General features: G+C 44.0%; 1 protein-coding gene across 1 annotated transcript in view; it reads right to left on the reverse strand.

The window, feature by feature from the left end:
- The window catches only part of PIK3AP1 (phosphoinositide-3-kinase adaptor protein 1), a 117,847-nt gene that overhangs the window by 30,416 nt on the left and 65,026 nt on the right, over window positions 1–22,405 (reverse strand). Inside the window, exons 7-9 of the mRNA XM_042960646.1 lie at window positions 20,836–21,032; window positions 18,019–18,208; window positions 1,375–1,470 (exon numbers count right to left, since the gene is read on the reverse strand). Of these exons, the coding sequence (XP_042816580.1) occupies window positions 1,375–1,470; window positions 18,019–18,208; window positions 20,836–21,032 (483 nt within the window). The remainder of the gene's footprint in view (window positions 1–1,374; window positions 1,471–18,018; window positions 18,209–20,835; window positions 21,033–22,405) is intronic.

The raw sequence follows: 22,405 nt of genomic DNA on the forward strand, positions 1-22,405 counted from the left end.
GAAACTTCCCAGTTAGCGGAGAAGTTCCCATCTGTTCATCTTTAAACACAAGGGCATGATGAAATTCTGGAGAGGCTCGTATGATGTTAACAAAATGAGGTGTCCTGAGAGAGCTGCTGGCTACCCTACCAGTGACAGTGATCCCCACAGTGCCTGCCCCCGTGTGAGTACACACACAAGCATGCAATCCTGCTTTTATAGTGTGAAAGCAGCTAGAGACAATACTAAATGAATGGGTGCAAAGTGTGCGGATAAAACTTTATTTACAAAAACAGGCAGCTGGACAGGCTATGGTTTATCTACCACTACACAGAACTCTCCTTTCTTCTTCACTGTCAAAACTACTTCTCCCACCCTGAATCCCATCCTCTTAGCATTCTGCTTCCTATGCCTACTTCATCAGCAGACCTCCCTGCCCATTAATTATAAATGATTGGACAGAGTGAAGGAATTAACCACATAATTTAACACCCTCCATCTCTGACCTTCAATAATAATAATAATGACAACAACAACAACAATCATCATAAACTTTTATCACTTGCTCTGTGCCCAGCCCTGCTCTGATGCCCACTGCACAATAACTCATTCAATTCTCCCAACATTCACCTGAGGAAGCGGAGACAGAGGAGTTGAGAGCTTGTCCAGCTAAGTGAAGGAGGAACAAAATACAGATCATAGTTTATGTTCTTAACCATGATGCAACACAGGCTCAACTTAACGATGTTTGTGTGGGGCACCTGTGTGGCTCAGTCGGTTAAATGTTCAACTTTTGGCTCTGGTCATGATCTCACAGTTCGTGAGTTCGAGCCCCACATCAGGCTCTGTGCTGACAGCGGGAAGCCTGGAGCCTGCTTTGAGTTCTGTGTCTCCCTCTCTCTCTGCCCCTCCCCCACCCCTGCTTACACTCTTTCTCTCTCTCTCAAAAATAAATAAACATTAAAAAACAAAGCAAAACAATGTGTATATTCCTCCATGTTCTCCTCCTTCACCAGAAAGTCATCTCTTGAGAGCACTGGTCACATCTTATTTTTCTCCTTGTCCCCCAGCCCAACATCCAGAGTAGCACTTTGCTCATAGTCAGTAGTCAATAAACTTTGGTTAAATAAAAATAAACATATGCATTTAAAAACAGGTCTTGTTGAAGGCAGCTTGTTTAACCTGAATGAGTGACTCCAGTGGTGGGAACTTCTGGCCTACCTGTAACAGGCTGATGGGGGAGCTCACGGCGACGGAGTGCCTTTAATCATGCCATACACCAAGTATATGGCAGCCCATTCCTTTAATGGATCAACCATCATATGGAACCAGGGAACATCTTACATTTATTTTTCTTTCCCTCTTTTTGCTTCCCTGCTCACAGCTACAAATTACCTTCTAAAAACTTGCGGATCATAGAGTCCTTAGTAGCCCGAGGGAAACCATCTCCAGGGATTGGATTAGATGTACTGGCCTGAAGCATTTCAACATCTAGAAGAAAAGGAGACTAAGAGTTTATTTGTTGTTCTTCCACACAGGCAAGGAGACTTTACAGATGGATGTACAAGGTTTGAGGAATCAAGAGATCTTGAACCAAGAGATTCAAGAATTCATTAATCCATCTACCTTCCCACCCATGCATCCACGCTTCCATGGATTCAGGCATCCATCCACTCATCCAACTATCTATCTACTTAATAAGGACCCCCTGTGGGGTACCTGGGTGGCTCAGTCAGTTAAGCTATTCAGGTTAAGGGTCCGGCTCTTGATTTCAGCTCAGCAGGCAGCACAGAGCCTACTTGGGATTCTCTTTCTCCCTCTCTTTGCCCCTCCCCTGCTCACACACATGCTCACTCATATACTCTCTCTCTCTCAAATATAAATAAATAAACATAAAAAAAATAAGGACCCCCCCCCCCCACACCCCGTCAGTGTGAGGTATGATAGAGGGCAACACTCACAACTCTCAGGCCCTTTCCTGGACCACAGGACTCAAAAGGTATAGATATTATGCTTATTTGGATTTGAAATAATGGGTTTAATTTTTATTTTTTTTAAATGTATATTTACTTTTGAGAGAGAGAAAGAGAGAAAGAGAGACAGAGGTCAAGCGACAGAGGGGCAGAGAGAGAGAGGAAGACATAAAATCCAAAGCAGGCTCTAGGCTCTGAGCTGTCAGCACAGAGCCCTTTGTGGGGCTCAAACCCACAAACCATGAGATCATGACCTGAGCGGAAGTTGGACGCTTAACCAACTGAGCAATCCAGGCACTCCAGGCTTAATTTTTAAATGTATAACCATAGCATTGTTTATGACAGCCAAAAAACAACTAGAAGCAAAAACAATAAAGAATAGATAAAACTGTGGTTTACTCAAACAATGGAACAGTATGTAACAGTTACAAAGAACATATTGGAACCAGTTTTATCAATATAGTGCCACCTCAACAACATAATAGCACCAATTCAACAACTTGACAAGAACCCTAGTTCTAGGTTACTAATGGAATTATTTATAAGGAAGAAGCATATTGACCTTTGTTTTTCACTTTTAAACATAAAGACCCATAAAGACCAAAACTCTGTGTGAAAACCATTCAGTTACCACAGCAGCTTCTAGTCTAACCCAAGTAAGCAACATATTACTTTACGACTCTGAAGTATGCTTTTGGGAGCAAAATTTCAGCCTTGTATTAAAAATAGAGCTTTGACATTATCAAGAGATTTCACTTAGTAATTCTTATCATACAATTATTGAGTACTTATTTGCTTAGGCAAAATACATAGTTTGAAGTTGAATAGTATACTTTGAGAAAAAGTGGTTTGAATTTAATCAATATACACACATATGCCATTTCCTTACTACTGTAATCTTTGGGGATCAGCTGAATACATCCTGGTGAGTTTGTATGAAGACTTCTATGCAACTAGAATATTCACTGAAAAAAGGTTATGGTCATGAAGTAATGATAAAGATGATAAACTTCATATGACATTACCCTAGTTTTGAAAAAAATATTTGTATATACATAGAAAAAAAGACTGGAAAGAAATACATGAAAATGCATATAGTGGCTATTTCTAAAGTAGTACAGATTATGAACATTTTATTTTCTATCTTATACTTTTCTTTGTCTTCCAAATTATCCCACCGGTGACTTGTATGGCTTTCATGAAGGAGAAAAATCTTATTAACACTTTTTTTTTCAAAAGATCTAAGTAGATATGATCAACTATGTACAATTAGATTTTCAAAGCAAAAATAATTTCAGGTTATTAAAAAATAAATTGTGGCTCACCTGCAATTCCCAGATTACTTGATTTTTTTAAATACAAAAAATGACTGATTTCAAACTTTCCAGGGACCAGATATTACATTATTACATAGCATAGCTCTTACTGGACCTTGTTTCAAACTTCAATAATCCTTTGACAACCAAAATATAAGTTCTGTGACCATAAACAAAAAAAATTACATTGAATGAAAAAATTGCAGACTTTTCAGTATTTTTGGTATTTTCGGTGGTATATTGTGTATATAACGTTTCAAGGCCTATAAAACAACATCACATGCTGGGAAGTATAAATGTTGAATTCATGGTAATTGTTACTTCTGGAGAAGGAGGGAGGAAAATTGGATTCCAGAAGGGATTCATAGGGTGCTATAATATGTAATTAAAAAAAACCCTGAGACAATTAAAAAAGAAAGAAAAGAGAAATACATAGAAGTGTATTGATGAATCAGAATCTTTAACAAATACATTAAAAAAAATCAATATAGTATCAATTGCCCCAAAAAAGGGGAGAATAAGGTTCTATCTTTATATTTGCTTATATATGCAAAAAGAAGCATTGGACATAGATGTAAGAAATTAAAATCACTTGGACAAAAAAGATGAGGGACAGGAATGGAGAAAGATTTTTCACTGTTCACCCTTTTATAGTTTAGTTTTTAAGGCTATTGAAAAAAATAATATAAAGAAATACGGGGCTTGGATTATGTTTGTGTTACCTTAAATATTATCCAAAAAAGAAGAAAAACCAACTACTTTTTTCTGCCTTGTCAGTTTATTGTTTCCTTACACAGTGGAGACATTACACTGACCATAATATGCCTTGATACTCTAGTCCAAAGCCCTACGGTTCCAAATGAGGAATCTCTCCTGTCACCGCTGAATTCTATAAACTGCAGAGATTAGGGAGACTGAACTGATCCTGAAACATACCTAGAGGTGTTTTAATTTTAAAAATTAAATTTCTGAGGTGCCTGGGTGGCTCAGTCAGTTAAGCATCCGACTTCAACTCAGGTCGTGATCTGACAGCTTGTGAGTTCGAGCCCTGCACAGGGCTCCTTGCCGACAGCTCAGAGCCTGGAGCCTGCTTTGGATTCTGTGTCTCCCTTTCTCTCTGCCCCTCCCATGCTCACACTCTGTCTCTGTCCAATTTCACGTATCCAAATCCAAAAATTTCACGTATTTTTTTTAAATTCAAGACCAGAAAAATTCCACTTATTTGAGATTTCCTGTTCAATTCACTTAGCAGTGTTGTTTGTTGTTTTCTTTTTTAAGTTTATATATTTTGAGAGAGAGTGTGTGTGAGCAGGGAAGGAGCAGAGAGAGAGAGAGAGAGGGAGAGAGAGAATCCCAAGCAGGCTCTGCACAGTGCGGCGCCCAACATAGGGCTCAAACCCACAGAACTGCAAGATCATGACCTAAGCAAAATTCATGAGGCAGACACTCAACCAACTGAGCCACCCAGGTGCCCCTCACTTAGCTGTGGTTTTATGGAACACTTTCCCCATAGAGGTAGAAAATTGGAAAGAAAGGTGTTTTCTACAGATGTGTGCCTTGCCAGGAGCAGGACCCTCCCCTATCTGATGAATACCCTGTATCAGTCTCCCTCTAAACACCCACACCACAGACCTCACCCCCCGCAAGCCACCTGACCCTGACCCAGCCAACTTTTGAAACCCCTCATTTAAACAACAGTAAAGCACAGAGGAATACACCCCAAAGTAAAGACTTGCTTGAATCAAACACTCCTAGAGATGAGGGGAGGGAGAAATTTCACAGGTCCGGTGCTATACCCTCCAGGAAATCACATCCCCCTCAGGTTCCAGCATCTCCAAGAAGCTGGGCAGAGCAGCGCCAGGAGGATTTCAATCACCAGTAACCAAATCTCCCAGGCAGGCAATGCCAGGGCGCAAGTTTCACAGTCAGTCACCCCTGCTGACAATGGTAAATGGGTCATAAAACAGCCTAGCTATTTTCACTAACAAAGGTCAATTTGAGAGAACTGATTTTCAGGTCCAAGAGGTAGATGCACAGTTAAAGAAGCTACAAAGAGTATTAGAAAAATAAAATGTGGAAGAAACAGGGAGCGACAAGAGCAACCCTGGCTGGCCCTGGAGTGCTAACATACTAAGAATGCAGGCAGCTGCCCCTGGTAACCAAGGGGGTCTTAATATGCTGTCTTAATATGCTGGGGTTTTGTGGGTTAAAGAATTTAAAAAAAAAAAAAAAAAGAATGAGCACTAGAAATAAGACATATCAATATCAGGATCCCTTGATACAATGCACTGAGGAGGACACAACACCATTTCTATGGTATTCTTGCCAAAAGTTACCACCTCAGTCCAATCACAGAAAACATGACAAACCAAACTGAGGAGCAATCCATAAAATAACTGATCAGTGCTTAAGTCAAGGAATGACTGAGGGACTTTTACAAATTGGAAGAAACTATGGGGCACCTAGCTGGTTCAGTCAGTGGAGCATGCAACTTTTGATGTTGGGATTGTGAATTTGAGCCCCGTGTTGGGTGCAGAGATTACTTAAAAATAAAATCTTCAAAAAAAAATTGGGAGAGACTAGGGAGAAATAACTACATGCATTGTGGAATCCTCTGTAGGCTCAGCATCTAAGACCCCATCAGCATCTAGCATCCTACCTACAGGGGAAAAGCTGAACAAGGCCTAGAGGTCACTTGGTGGTATTGCACCAATGTTAATCTGGCTTTACTAACTATGCTTCAGTTGTACAAGACACTGATATCAAGGAAATCTAGATGAAAGGTATACAGGAGAACTAGCATTTTTGCAACTTTTCTCAGGTAGTTCAAAATGAAAAGTTTTTTTTTAAAAAAAGGAGAAGGAGATGGAAGAGGGGAAAAGATTTGAAAAGCAGAGGAGGAAATGCAATGGGAAAATTACAGAAGCACAATCCCCAGGAATGACCTACACTGACCCTTCCCTGTCCCCCAATGCCACCAAATCACCTTCCAGTGACACCTGTGAGCCATACACATTGGGAATTATGACCAACGTGGGGTTAAATGAGCCACCAATGACAAACATATCTTTTTACTTTGTAATCACGTCTTGACCAGATCTGCTAACTATCAGTCCTGTGGTTTCTTAGTAGAGTTATTTCTCCTCCTTGAGCTGTCCTAGCATCAAAATGCGTAAGTCCCAATTTTGATTCTTCTATTCCTGGCTGGAGGACTACAACACCCACGGGTCTGACACCAGACAGACTTCTTAGATCCACCTGATTGTTCAGGCTCACAAGAGGACCATGGTCATCTATGCAGGATGGATGGTCTGTTCAGGAGAATGTAGGACACAGGCTAGGAGGACACTGCCAGGTGGCATCCTTCCTCAAGAGCAGTCTTTGTGCCAGTCCAGTAGCTCATGTGCAAGGAGACAAGACCCAGGTCAGGCAGGTGGAGGGCCCCCCCACGGAGTGAAAAGCCTCATGGCCCACAGGAGCGGTATGTCTCGTGGCAACCCCTAAGGCATCCTTCCAGGGGTCCCCATGAGCATGTCAGAGTCAATGCTCTCAGGGAAGCCCAGAGTGTGCTGCCCCTTTCAGGTACTTATAGTCCACATATAGCTCCTCCCAGTTCCAGATGCAATTTACCAACCAATTAGGGGTCATTTTTATCATAGGCATATGTTGCCTAGAAACACAGTTGACATTTGACTCTTATCAGGTTACCAGGGTAACAGCTGGGAAGTCAACCAAAGGTCAAATTCTCTAGCAGAAGGGGAAACGATAGCTGTTACATTAACTTCACTCACAATTATCTTGGGTCAAGTTGTTTGAATCCTCTCAGCTTCTCTTTACTTGTCTGTAACATGGTGATGGTAGCAGTATGTATCTCATAGGTTTGCCATGAGTATTAAATAAGAAGCTGGCCAACTGCTTAGCAGAGTGCCTAGCTCAGAGAAAGTGCTAAATAATGCTAACTGCTATTACTATTAGTATTACTGTTACTAGGACTATCATTACTGTGGTCTTTATTATTAAATTCTATATCCAGGCTAATGTCCTAAGCAGAGACCAGTTTTTTAAAAAGAACTCAATTTGGGGCGCCTGGGTGGCTCAGTCGGTTAAGCATCCGACTTTGGCTCAGGTCATGATCTCATGGTTTATGAGTTCGAGCCCCGCGTCGGGCTCTGAGCTGACAGCTCAGAGCCTGGAGCCTGCTTCAGATTCTGTGTCTCCCTCTCTCTCTGTCCCTTCCCCCTCACGCTCTGTCTCTCTTTCCTTCAAAAATAAATAAACATCAAAAAAAATTAAAAAGAACTCAATTTAATTGAGGGGACATTCAGGGGACAATCGTAAGTCAGAGAAAGGCTGCCACTGAAGCCAGGCAAGCAACAGAGGCGAGGACACCAGTCACTGAGCGACCAGTGAAGGTGGACATCATGGTCGAAGGTGGCAGTTACCTGCGTGGACTTTGGTATCCTGGAGAACTGGGTTCAAGCCCTGGCTCTGACTGGCTCTATGTCCTTGGGAAAGACACCTGATATCACTAAGCTTGTATAGCTCTATTTATAAAGTGGAGATAAATAAGAAAACTGTAGGGGCCAATGGAGACAATGCTTATAAAATGTTTAGCAATAGTGCCCAGCACTAATATTAATGGATACTATTATTATATTGAAGCAACCTAGATAGTGTATTCATATTTTATTGTGCTGTAAAAAATTATCCCAAACTTAGTGGCTAAAAACAACATAAATTTATTGCCTTATAGTTCTGTAGTTTGAAAATCTGAAAAGAGTCTCACTGGGCTAAAAATTTTGAGAGGACAGCCTTCTTTTCCAGGAGCTCTAGGGGAAGATCTGTCTCTTTGCCCTTTCCAAATTCTAGATGCTACGTGCATTCCTTGGCACTAAGCTCTCTTCCTCTATATTTGAGGCCAGCAATGTCAGGCAGTGAACTTAGCTGAATTGAGTCCTTCTCATGGAGCCATCTCTGGTCCGTTTTCTGATTCTTTCTTCTACTTTAAAAAAAAAATGTTTAATGTTTATTTATTTCTGAGAGAGAGAGACACACACACAGAGTGTGAGCAGGGGAGGGGCAGAGAGAGACAGGGAGACACAGAATCCGAAGCAGGCTCCAGCCTCTGAGCTGTCAGCCCAACAGGGGGCTTGAACTCACGAGCCATGAGATCATGACCTGAGCTGAAGTCGGATGCTTAACCGACTGAGCCACCCAGGCGCTCCTCTTTCTTCTACTTTTAAGGATCCACCCCAATAATCCAGGACATTAGCAACCTTAATTCCATCTACAACTTTCATTCTCCTTTGCCAGATCGTCTAGCCCATTCACAGATTTAGGGGCTCTATTCTGCCTCCTACAGATGGAAGCAAGCATCAGCACAGTCAGCCTGTCACAAACTTCCTCCCCATACTGGGCTGACAGGGGCATTAAGGGTCAGGGATTAGGGCCCATGCAAGCAAGTCCATCGTGTCCACACTGGACCCAGCAGCCCTGGCGTGATGGAGGCATTGCACACTACCGTAAGTGAAGTTACCCAAAAATGACTTTCTTTCCATTTATATTTGAAGCAAAATGATTCTTTTTATATGTAATTGAACATATATGGTTTTCAGTTAGACCAAGAACAGCAAATATATACATCGGCCCCCGTGTCCCTATTCTGTACTCAAGGCAAACATCACTAGTTAGTCATAGCATTCTTTGTGGTCTCACAATTCTCAACATAGCCCCCTCAGGCACTCAGTACCAAGTAACTGACACTGGCATATGAAATGATTTTTCAAACACTATTTGCCCTATCTGTATTAGGCAGTAAGTCTTAGCAGTAACGATTACTACCTTCCTAATGATAAAAAAAGAAAGTGTCCAATTGTTTGGAGCTCATAAGTAAAAAGACCCTCTCAGACTCTAAATTTCCCAACCCTATGTGTGCATACAACTCAGGTATACAGTGAGCACCACATGAGTGGCTGAAACACATAGAAAATTCTGGAGGTGAAGGCAGTGTGCTTGCAGACAAAGGACATTTTGTAAAGAAAAGCAGAACAACAAATCCCTGCATTCCTGGATGCTCAGTGTTTGTACTTCAGATTCTAAGCACTTAACCTTCACCACGTGTCAGTTAAAAATAAACTAAAAAGCCCTGAGACCTGCGGGTCTAAGGAGAAAGTGCAAAGTGCTTTCATTTCAGCAGAGACAAAAAAGAAAAAAACATAAAACAAGAAGACTCAGGGGCCACGGTCCTCAGGGAAGAGCCAGCTGTAGAGTTACACTGTACTTCATTTAGGGAATCAATCAGAAAGAACCCATTCCTGGGAAGAAAGAAGCTTGAACAGATGAGAGAAAGCCTAGGCAGCCACTTAATTAAGGAATGAGTCAAGAAAAATAATGAATTTTCAAAGAAGCCCATACGATACTCCTCAGGGGACATAAATCTAGATCGCTTAGCTGCAGTGGAAACTCTATCTGGATTATGTGTTGCTAATTTAATATAAAACCTAATCTGAGAATCTAATACAGTAAAATGTCAGATACTAAGAGGCTATTCTTCTGGAAAGGCTCTCAAACCCTGAAAGCGGTCCAAAAGTAATTTTTTTTTTCTCCAGCAAGTATTCTTATAGCCAAAACAGACCCTTAGAGCAAGGAGCAGCGTGGTAAAGCATCTGATGACCTGAAGCCCGGTGTGCTCCGTATGCACTCAGGTGGGATCAAGTGCTTTCATTGGCCATGTCTGTAGGGCGGTCCAATCTCCCCATACCTTAATGGAGAAGTGATGGAAAAGAGGGAGACACACACACACACACACACACACACACACACACACACACACACTGAGAGAGAGACAGAGAAAAGGAAAGTGGCAATCCGAAATTACAGCAGCTAAGGAGAGGTGGGCAATGAAACAAAGGGGCTGGGGCACCCGGGTGGCTTGGTGGGTTGAGCATCCGACTCTTGATTTCAGCTCAGGTCATGATCTCACGGCTCAGGAGTTCGAGCCCTGCACCGGGCTCTGCGCTGGTGGCATGGAGTTTGCTTGGGATTCTCTCTCTCCTTCTCTCTCTCTATCCCTCCCCCACTCGTTCTTTCTCTCTCAAAATAGATAAATAAACATTAAAGAAAAGAAAATGAAGGGGCTAAGGATGCAAGGGTTAGGCAGCAACAAGTCTCACGGATTTCTTATGCAGACAAGTGCCTCCTTGCAGCACTCCTGGCAAGCACACAGACCCTCTGCAGGGCAGGAATCAGTCTACGAGATGAGTTCACAGTGGGATGCGGTGGGTACCACACGTCCTCCTCCCCTCATTCTCCACATCCATAGCTGCCCTCTTGGGGCACCGTGTCCTTTTCCTCCATGGCACTGTCACGGTTTTGTAGTTATATATTTAGTTATGTGGCATTTTTATTTAATATTCAGCTCTCTTGCTAAAAGGAGGGCTCTAGGAGGCAGAGATCATGCCGTCTTGTTTACTGACTCTCTGCCACCTGACACGGTGACTTAATCACATGAGAGGTTTGATTAATATTGTTGAATGAAGGAATGTGTGAATGGACAAATTAATGAGGCATAAACACATGAATATGAACACGAAGGTATCTGGGCTTAGTGAAGGAATCTGGGCATTTTCCACGCTGAGAAAAGAGAAGGGCGATCCAGGCAGCAGGAACCGCATGAGCTAATGTAGAGGAGACATGAAAAGAAAGGCAGCCCCGAGTGCCGGAGGAGTCACTACTGCCGGAGATGTCCGCGCTCAGGGACGTCTAATAGATGTGTCGCTAGCACCTATCAGGAAAGGTCTTTGCACTGGAATATCAACCACTCCACCCCACCAAATCCGGGATGACTTTCTATTTTCTGGTACTCTCAAATTCAAGAAATAGTTGAGCACCTATTGTGCACATCATTATGGATGACACATGCTTCCTAAACTGAGGTAGGAGCAGGTCATCAGAGAAGCATATACACAAACCAGGGTGCAGAACGATGTGGTTGCAGTGGCCCCAGGAGAGTGTGAAGCACGGCTATACAGGTCCAGAGGGGAGCAAGGTCACTGCTGGTGGTGGGGATTTTTATCTTCTTTGCTTTTAAAAGTCTCAATCCACATGCTTTCACTAAGTGCCTACATCCCTGACACAGTTCCTGTACATCTGGAGGAACCAAAAGCCACAGAAGTCAGGAAGTGCCTTGAGCCTCCCTTTGCCCCACTGGGTCACTTTCAGCCCTCAACAGCACAGCACCAGCCCTACCCAGAATGAGCTTCTTGCTGGTAAGGCCCCATGACTTACCCTAGCCCCACTGCCCACAAGGCATTTCTTGGCTCCCAGCCAGTCTTTCCTAGATGGATTAACAGGAGGATGGCAGTCTCAGTAAAGTCAGGAAGGAAGACTCCTGAGAGAAAAAGGTGCAGGGAGGAGAGGCAGCATGTTCCAGAAGCAAATCGGTAACTTAACAGCTTTGCTTACAAATGGTCCTTCAGCTGGGCTCAGAGCTTCCCTGGCTGGGCTGCAAGGCCCCGGCTCGGAGGGGACCCAGATCACAGACAGGGTCACAGATGGAGGTGACCTGTACAAACATGCCAGCTAGCAAGGAGGTTGCTAAGGGAAGGCAGCAAGTTAGCTGGGGTTGAGTCCGCTCTGCACCATACACAAATTTGAGCCACAGAACCAGGCAAAGGGAGCAGAGGCACGAGAGAAGAGTGTAACACAGGAGTCACCTGAAGCAGAACAGCCTTCTAGAAGGGATTACAGACTCATATGAGTTTATGGTTTCCACTCTCAAGATATTTGCCTTTCTCTTTTGGCTCTTTTCTCCTAATAGAAGACGAGTCTCTGAGATTTTTCTTTTTAACATGTATTTTTTTCTAATTTTTAAATTAAAAACATTTTTTTAAATGTTTATTTTTGAGAGAGAGAGAGGGCGAGCAGGGGAGGGGCAGAGACAGAGGAAGACAGAGGATCCAAAGCAGGCTCTGCGCTGACAGCAGAAAGCCCAATGCGGGGCTTGAATTCACAAACCGTGAGATCATGACCTGAGCTGAAGTTGGATGCTTAACCACTGACTGAGCCACCAAGGCGTCTGAGCCTCTGAGACTTTTAAGCAGAGTTAAATCCACAAGCAGATCGTGTTGGAAACAAATGGACAAGGGCCTCTCAGGAATGGCTCCCAAAGCTTTAGAACCCAGAGTCTCAGGGAGGTGACCAGTCCCTGGGAGAGGCTTTCCATATGAAATGTATTACCTAAGTCAGAGCAACACTAGGACTACAGTGTCATTCTCTGAAGGCAAGGACAGCGGCAAAAGAACTGAGAAAAAGATTGGGTGATAGAGAAAACACCCAAGAGAGATGTGCCTTCATTTCTATTTAGTGTTTGCATAAGCTTACCCTTAATAGAAATATTTATTTCTTATATGGTAAAGTTAGGAAACTGATGGTTTAATTCTGTCTCGAACAAAAAATTCTCAGGAGTATTGGGAGCAAAGTTGAATATCTGATATCAAAGGCATGCAGTTACCACCTGGTGGCAGCATAGCTAAACTAAAGACCATGAGTGTGAGGGGTGTGAGTGTGTGTGTGAGCACGCGTGTACACCCAGGCAATTCCAGGGAAGGAGAGTCAGGAGTGGAATCATAAAATCTCAGGGTCAGAAGCCAACATCACTCCCCTGCCCCACTTCATTCAACACGGCGAGTCTCCCTCACAAACTTCCTACTTAGTGGTTGTTTGGGTTCCTTTTGGAGAAGGAGTTAGTAATGATACTATCCCTTTTCCAAAACTCAAGTCAGAAAGAGGCAGATTTGTCCCAACACCGTTGATGACCTCCAAAGAAAGCCTTCACTCCATACTGCTTGTCCTGTGACTGAATGAACACAGCCCACAGTCCTTAATACATTCACTTTCAGCTTCTAGGGTTGAATGGTAACAAAGGTGGGGCACTGATAAACTCGGCTACTTAGACATTTAGAAATAGCTCCATGTCCCTTCTGTCTCAGTGTCCCTTCTGGGGCTGGCAAATGCAGATCCTAGAAGAAGGGCAGGCCAGGAGAGTCCTCTATCCCAGTTGGGGGGCAGACAGACTTGTCCCCGGGAATGTACTGACCCAGAGTCCTGACCCAGTTCTCCCTCCATGGGATTTAAGTAGGCTACTAAATCTTGGAGCCTCAGTTTTCTCCCCTGTGAAAGGGAGGTAATTCTACCCACCAAGCCCAAGGACGATGGGACGAAATAACAGATGAGATAAAAGCAGTCTGTTTCTCTGAAAGGGCTGTCGGATGGTACACCTTATCACTGTGCTGGGTGCTATTGCAAATACGCATGTTAGATTTATGTTTGTCCTGCTTGTTTATGAACTAAACCGCTTTCTCTCCTAGCAAGTCACTGGTAATAAATGAATGGTTTCTTCCCAGTGCGGCTCCTTGTGGGCCAGCAGGTAAGTGGTCCTTCTCAAAATTAAACCACAAAGACAGAAACACAAACCAAATCATGTCTAGAATCAGAAAATTCAGAGCTTATGTGATCTGGCAAATGAAAAATACAGTGGGTTTCCTTTCCCCACCCACAAAGCAGCCAAATTCTACAGCCAGCCTATTGTATTAGTGGCCTCCTTCTAGCTCCAGGGCAACCAGAATCCCCCTGACCCATGTAACTTTACAAGTGGCCAAGGGCCACAAAGCAGACTAGTCCCAGAGCACTCCGCTGCCTTGGGCAGTGCTGGAGAGGTTCACTGTTCCTGCTGTGGCTGCCTTTAGCATCCCCTGCAGCTTTCTGCTGGTGTGAGATTTCTTGTGTTGGAGCATCCAGGGGGATAACAGGTGTTAAGGCTCTCTGTCAACACTAAACTGCTAGCTAAGTGGGGGACTCGTTAACTGTTCAATTGCCCCATAACAAGGACACAGGCAGACATGATATACACAATCTCTGGCTTCCCAAGTAGGCATTGGTTTTCCTCCAAATGTTCTGTGTGAATGGGTCTCTGTTCCATACTGGAAAGGACTGTGTGTTGGCCCCTCTTGTCTCCCCAACACCCAGAAGAAGAGGCAAGTAGCTAAAACATGTTCCAGTAGATGTTCCAGAAATGCTTGTTGTGGCCATGGAGAGACAGATGGATGTACATGTGCAGAGGGTACCAGAGGTGAGCTGACATTTGTTTGGTGAGCTGACATTGGGGCAATGGCTGTAGCTGCTAGATGGCTTCTTTAGAAGAAACTAGGACTAAAATTTATGGCATTAGATGGAAAATTCAGACAGAAAATAAAGACTACGATCCTAGAGACAGATTTGAGCTCAAATGTGAGTTCTATCACTTATTAGGTGTGAGACTTTGGGAAAGTTGCTTAACCTCTCTGAGCTCAGTTTTCTCATTTGTAAAGTGCAAGTTAATCAAAACATCCTTATGCGGCTTTAAGGATTCAGTGAGATAGAGGATGTGGATGTGGGGGTGATGCCTTCTCTCCTCGCCCCTCTGCTGGGTCATGGCTCATTCGGCAAGAGCTTCTATCAGCACTTCCAGGCCTCTCAGTTAGGCGTAGGAAGGGAGCTTCTACTGAGCTTTCCCTCATTCTTGCTGCACCCCACAAGGGGCAGCCATTCTAACTACCAAGCACCTAGTAACGACTGGACCACAGCTTCCAGGTGCTGGGGGTGCCTTGTCAAAGGCCCTGCTGGCATCAGGGTCTGCCTCTGGCCACCGACCTGTCCACATCCCCTACTCTAAGGCACCTTCTTGGCACCCGCTTTTCTGTTCATGAGTGGGAAACTCAGGGTCACTTCCCCTGTCTTCTTCTCAGACTAAAGGTTGGCAATACTCGATCTAGCCCATTCCAGAAGCCCTCCATCAATAAAGCTGATACACTGATAGGAATTTGTTCTGCCTTTCTTTCTTTCTTTTTTTAAGTTTATTTATTTTGAGAGAGATTAAAAAAAAACAAAAAAAACAAAACGTGTGTGTGCACGGAAGCAGGGGAGGGGCAGAGAGAGAGGGGGAGAGAGAGAATCCTAAGCAGGTTCTGCAGAACCCAACATGGAACTTGACCCACACACCATGAGATCATGACCTGAGCCAAAATCAAGAGGCGGTCACTTAACCAACTGAGCCACCCAGGTGCTCCTTGCCTTTCTTGAATCTATTAAATAGACCAGAAGGAAGGAAGGTAAGCTTTAGGCAGTGTTTCAGACTGCTTAGCCTTTGATAGCAAATGGTAGTAACATATTAAGAAAGCTCGTTGAGGGCCCCTTGCATGTTGTCCTGCTTCAATACTGCTTTGAAGTCCAGGGCTGGGGCGCCTGGGTGGCTCGGTTGGTTGAGTGTCCGACTTTAGCTCATCGGTCCATGAATTCAAGTCCCATGTCAGGCCCTGTGCTGATGGCTCGGAGCCTGGAGCCTGCTTCGAATTCTGTGTCTCCCTTTCTCTCTCTCTCTGCCCCTCTCCCGCTCATACTCTGTCTCTCTCATCCTCAAAAATGAATAAATGTGAAAAAAAAAAAATACTGCTTTGAAGTCCAACATTATTTAGACCAGTGAGTCTCAAGGGCAGTAACACTGCCCTCTAGGGGAGGTTTGGAAAATCTAAGAGGGGGTTTTAGGTTGTCATCATGATGCAGGGACACTATATTAGTGCCCCTTATCCTCAGAGATACCTTCCAAGAAGCAGATACCTGAAACCACAGATAGTACCAAACCCTGTGCGTGTGTGTGTGTGTGTGTGTGTGTGTGTGTGTATACACAGTATACTTTCCCTACATACACACATACCTATAATAAAGTTCAACTTATCAATTATAGTAAGAGATTAACAACTATAACTAGTAATAAAAGAGAACAATTGTGACAATATAGCATAATAAGAGTTAGGTGAACATGGTTTCTCTCTCCCTCAAAATATTTTATGGAACGAACCCTTCTGGCGATGACAGGAGATGATAAAACACTACTTGATAAGATAAATGACGTACGCACTGACGTAGCATTAGGCTACCATCTACCTTCTGAGCCTATGTCAGAAGGAGGATCATCTGCTTCTGGGCCACAGCTGCTCATGGGAAACTGGGGAAAGTGAAATAAGTGAAATATCAGATAAGGGGGGACTACTGTACTGGAATTTAGCAGAAGGGAGAAAGACGTAGACACCCTGCAGTGTACAAGGCTGTCATGGGCAATGGAGTGATTTGTGCCCCTCATGACTTCTAAATATTTCACTAGACACACATATAGGTTAAAAAAAAAACCTGCTTATGACATGTATTTACACATATATGTGCATTTGTACATATCTATATATTTATGTGTGTATATTTCTCAATTTAATATCGGCAGGTACAAAGAAAAATATAGACAAGTATCCCAAACTATTAGGAGTGCTTGGGGTAGAGTCATATGGACTTTTAATAACTCAGTTATACATCTTTATTTTGTTTCAAATTTTATAAGAATGTATTACCGTTGTTACTGGGAAAAAAAATTAAGGTAACCAAAAACTAGGCAAAATTTGTTAAGCAACTTACAGGAAAAATCCTGTCCTAAAGATATTTTAGAAATAAGTTTATTATATATTAATCCATTAAAGTTGGGTTAACAAAAAAATCTGCTTATAATTTTCTGAGCCTGGAAACTAACCCCATATCGGGCTCTGTGCTGACAGCTCAGAGCCTGGAGCCTGCTCTGGATTCTGCGTGTGTGTGTGTGTGTCTCTCTCTCTCTCTCTCTCTCTGACCCTCCCCTGCTCATGCTCTGTCTCTCTCTCTCTCTCAAAAAATAAAATAAAATGTTTAAAAAAAGTAAAAAATAAATAAATACAACTTGTATTTCTGCATGGTTTTGATATGTACTGAATTTTCCAGGAATTCAATTACTATGAAAATGGAAAGGAGAGTGTGAAAAATCATTTACCACTTAGGAAAATCCACTGCTGCCGGTATCCGAGTCTCCCATACAACAGACACGTATCGGTCGGTCAGCATGTGAGGCCATGACATTGGTAGTGATTCTGAGTGTAGATGCCTGCATCTGACTATTTCATTATGTCCTCATGTGCAGGCATACTGAGCTGTTCCTTTCCTTTTACTTCTCGTTTATATTTCATTTAGGGCATATGTTTGATTTCTAAATTTTCATATGTAATGGGGCGCCTGAGGGGCTCAGTCAGTTAAACATCCGACTGTTGGTTTCAGCTCAGGTCACGATCTCATGGTTTGTGGAATCGAGCCCCATGTCGGGCTCTGCACGGACTCTGCAGAGCCTGTTTGGGATTTTCTCTCTCCCTCTCTCTCTGCCCCTCACTCATGCGGGCACATGTGCTTGCTCCCTAAATAAATAAATAAATAAATAAATAAACTAAAAAAATTTCTTTTAATTTTCATATGTAGGCAGATTATATTGTATATAAGTGGCATGTCAAGGTACTAAAGGGAAGCATTATGAAATGTTATAAGAAGGGCTCGTTGGGACTGATAGGGTTGAGAGCCACTGATTGAGCCTCTCAGATCACAAGACGATGCCTCCATCAATTCTGACCTCCAGGCACTTGCCTACACTTTTCAGTCGCTCAGCAGTCACAGCGGAGGAAGTCTGGAGAAGGACTGTGCTTGTCACAGCACATGATGACAAGATCTAACTTGTGTAAAACAGGATCTTCATCTCTTTGGGGCAGAGTGGGGGTAGGCGAGGGACTTCCCCCCACCCCCACCACCACACACCAGAGTGAAGAAAGCTGTGTGTCAGCAGAAGGATGGAAGCAGAACTGGGCTGTGCTACTTACAGAGGTCTTCGGTGGCAGCTGGGACAAAGGCAGCCATGGACTCATATAGCTCCTCGTCACAGCCGGGGTTGAGGGAGCACTTCATGAGCAGGTCTGTGGAAAGGTGGGCCATGGACTCATACACGGCGTCAGCCTCCTCCCCTTGCATCAGTTCCTCTTTAATGTGACTCTTCAGCATGTCCACAGTTTCCTGAAAGAGAAGACGGGAGTCACGGGAACCCTGAGACGGCCTGGCCCTCTGGGGACAGTTAGGCCCTCAGGGGCTCGTGACAGGCAGAGTAAAGGTGCACATGGGTCAGGGCTCAGCTGTGTGTCTGTCTGTATTTCCCACCAGCCTGAAAGCTCGTGGAGGCCAGGCTCCAAGCCTTCTTCTGTTTGTTTTATATTTTTTGTTTTAATCTTTCTATCTTCTCCCAACACGAAGCAGAGTCATGCACACAAGAGACTGTCATTAAGCATCCGATGAGATGCATGTATCCACAGGAAACAAATTAAAGACTTTCTCGTGAGCACCTATTACGGGTCAGGTACGATGCTGGGTGTTTGCCTATACATTCCCTCATGCCGTCCCTTCCACAACGGCTTGAGAAACTTGTAATATTCCCTAGTTCAAAGATGAGAAAAACACAGCTCAGAAAAACCCAGTGCCTTACTCAGGGCTGTGCAATCCTACCTTCTGACCTTTCTACTACACCCTGGTTTCTACTTAGGGAAGCAAGTGACACCCAAGGGTGTCACTCTTGCTGACCAGCCAGATGGAAATCCAGATGGGCTAAGCAGGGCTGCAGCGAAGATGTCCTTGAGCTAGCATGCAGTCAGACGTCCCTCAGATGCTCGGGGCCTCGTCCCTGTCCCTTCTAGCAGGCTGCTCTGAGGTACCTCCCTTGGTTTTCTACCCTGTGTGCCCGACACAAGAGGTGGTCTTGGATGAAGTGCCCTGCAGTCGGACAGGCGGCCCTCGTCATTCTGCCTGTAGGTGGTGGTGAAGCCGGAAAACTGGCTTCCCTGAAACCTCCACACAACTTTCCTGGTAAGAAACTTTGATGTTTCACAATCCTATTTCAGCACCAACCCGCAAAAATCCTCGTTTTCATCATCACTACCCCAAGAGAGCTAATCTGCTATTGACACAATGTGTTCGTTTCCTGATGAGACCTAAGGAGTAGCCCAGGTGACAGCTGGGAAGTGGTAGAGACTCAAGGTCTGGCATTTGGTTTTGATGTGGTGGAAAGAGGAAACAGGACAGTTCTTAGAGGTCATAAACAACACGCGGAGGCAACGTCTTGGTAGCAATGCTGAAGATGCATCGGCTGAAGGTGATTTTTGGTCGGAGAGCTAAGATTGGAGAAATGTGAATCAGATGAATTTCAGTGCGAACTGAAAAGGCATCTCAAAACTTCCCTGTTACACAGACTAGAATAACAAGCCCCGGAATTAGCATCAAACTAGGTTTGCATCCCATCTCCACCCTTACTAGAGTGTGACCCTGGCACAATTACTCTGCCTTGCTAAGCCCTTCTCCTCATTTATTAAAGAGAGATAACAATACTGCCAACTTCAAAGGATTGTGGTGATGATTAAATGAAACACTGCCTTTTGCCAATCAAATAAATTCAATAAACAGTAGTTATGACTATGAACACAGTATGTCCCCAATAAAAACTGTTGGCATGGAAATGAAACCCTGCATTTGATACATTTGTGACTTCAAAGGAAAGCCAAGTAAACAGTCCTGGACTGCAAACACCTTTTAGCCTTATTTATGTAGACCGTGCCCCAAATGGGCACTCATGCTATTCCACTCATTCAACGTACTTAATCACTCCCAAACTGTGGAGAGCCCCCATACATGCCTCAGTGAGTCACTGACCTGAAAACTCTCAAATACTGAGCACAGAATTAAGTTTCTGGGGAGGTGTAGGCTCACCTCTGTATGGAGACAGAGAGTAAGACTAGATTGTCTTTGTTGTTCCTTTTGAGGTCACAGCCCCACGAGAGAGCCTGAGAGTCCCAGCTGTGACTCATGAAAATGAAGGAAAATCAGAAAAGGGTCCAGTCAGGAAAGGTAGGGGCCTCCAAGACAAGAGAAGCAATATTGGGGCATGGAATAAGGCCCAGGCATGGATGAGATTACACTCAAAGAAGGACCCAGAAGTCAGTGATCAAGGAGGACCTGGGGGTCTAAAACCAGATGAGCAAATAAACAGGGCCTATGTCTCTTAGACAGAGGCTCAGAAAGAGAGACAGGCCATTGGCATAAGGTGGGTCCTCACAGGTGGCCTCCCCAAAGCATCAAGTGCAGAGCTTTGTTGTGGTCTCTGCTAAGGAAGAAACCAATCCTAACAGTTCACAGTGGGACCTGACAGTGGGAGAGGCAGCTGGGAGCATCCCATCAAAGTGCCTTGGAGGTGGAAGCAGAGGGATCAGCATCAACCTCTAGCAGATTCACTCTCTGAATGTCTCTGTAAATTCTTTGAGGGTAGACCTCAGTGCTTTACATACATTATTTCCTTTTATCCTGAAAACAACCCTATGAGTAGGACTGGTGTTACCTTCCTTCTGCATCTTAGGACACTAAAAGAGAGAGTATACATGATCTGCCCATGTCATCCACTGTGGCTGACAAGTGTTGGCACAGGAATGTGGACTCAGGTCCATATGACTCCAGGGCTCAGTTCCACACACACTGGCCCCGCCAGAGAAGAGGCACATGAGCCCCTGCTAGAGATGAAATCCAACCATGTCTCGAGTGCAAAGGCAGCCCTTGGACCACACAGTCCATTTCCATTCCTGGGGCCTCCCCCGCCTTGACCTTACCACATACTCATCGATGAACTGCCGCAGGTCTCTGAAGCCATGTTTCTCAGCAATGGTGTTGGGGTAGTGGCCATGCTTGTTTGCCACACTGTATGCCTGTAGGGCTCCTGGGCAGGTGAGCAACAAGGCAGTGAGGTTCTTCAGTCCATACTTCGCAGCAAAATGCAACAAGGTGGGCAGCTCCTCGTCCCTCTGATCTGAATAATTGTTAAGGAAAACAATGGACAAATGAAAATGAAGGCAGAGGCACCCTTATTCATAGACACAAAGCTGGGAAGCCTACCATGGCATCCAGCAGGCACTCAATCAATAGTTCTTGGCTGACTGACCTAACATCTGGCAGCTTCCTTTGAGGTACCACTGAAGATTATATGCCCTCAGATGACAGAAGAAACATGTTAATTAATTTGCAAATCTAACAGTTAATATCCTACCTTTTTTCTCTAAAAGGATCAAAGAATCCTGAAAAATAATACTAATTCAAAATATGCTGATCTTCTAAAGGCTTAAGCAGCAGCTACAAAGTACAACGGGAATCTGGTTTTGACCTTCTCTGCAAATTTCATAGCACTTTAACACAATTTCTTCGTGCTGATTAAAAAAGAGAAGTCCATCTTCTTAGCTCTTACTCCAAATTTCATAAAGTATGCCAAGTAATCCTAGGTATGTTAATTAGCCTTTCCATGGCCCTTAGTTTTGAATGAGGAGATATTCCCAAACTATCTCAAAAGGGCTGAGAGGATTAATAAGAGGGTATTCAGTGAGTTCTTTGTTTAGGACAGGTTTTGAATGTTGGTATTAATACACCTGAACTGCAGGATGTCCATTAACCCTCTGATTCATGGGAAACAAAGTATTCCTTTGGTCACTGGATCCCTATGACCCCCTCCACCTACTAATATCTGGATGCAGCAAGTTAAACTCTACCAAGAAAATAGACACTTTGTGTTGTGGAGTTGGGGACCAATCTTTCTTTTGTTTGTTTTCATAAAAATTGATTTCTTTTTTTTCTCAATGTTTATTTCTTTTTGAAAGACGGAGAGACACAGAGTGTGAGCAGGGGCAGGGGAGGGGCAGAGAGAGAGGGATACACAGAATCTGAAGTGGACTCCAGGCCCCGTGGTATCAGCACAGAGCCCAATGCAGGGCTTGAACTCACAAACCGTGAGATCAAGACCTGAGCCAAAGTCAGACACTCAACCAACTGAGCCACCCAGGCACCCCATAAAAATTGATTTCTAAACCCAATAGTGATAGATAGATAGATAGATAGATAGACAGACAGACAGATAGATAGAAAGAAGGGTCAGACACAGGTAGAGGGTAACTGGGTTCTACTGGGCCACATGATGGAAGAGTGGTGTCCACAGAAGCACCCTAACAGGCACCCTGTCCAACTGGCCAGTGACCATCGCCACACAAGCAGTTCATGTCACACGTGCACACAAGACTGTTCCTCCCTCACTGAACAAATGTTTTGAGCCTTTAATTAGCCACCCAGGCACTGCCTCTGCCCTCACTGAGCTGACAGCCTAGCAGAGAAGACAGACACAGCTGAGGAGAACTAGCA

This window comes from Panthera tigris, chromosome D2, assembly GCF_018350195.1.
Source record: "Panthera tigris isolate Pti1 chromosome D2, P.tigris_Pti1_mat1.1, whole genome shotgun sequence".
Taxonomy (NCBI): Eukaryota; Metazoa; Chordata; class Mammalia; order Carnivora; family Felidae; genus Panthera; species Panthera tigris.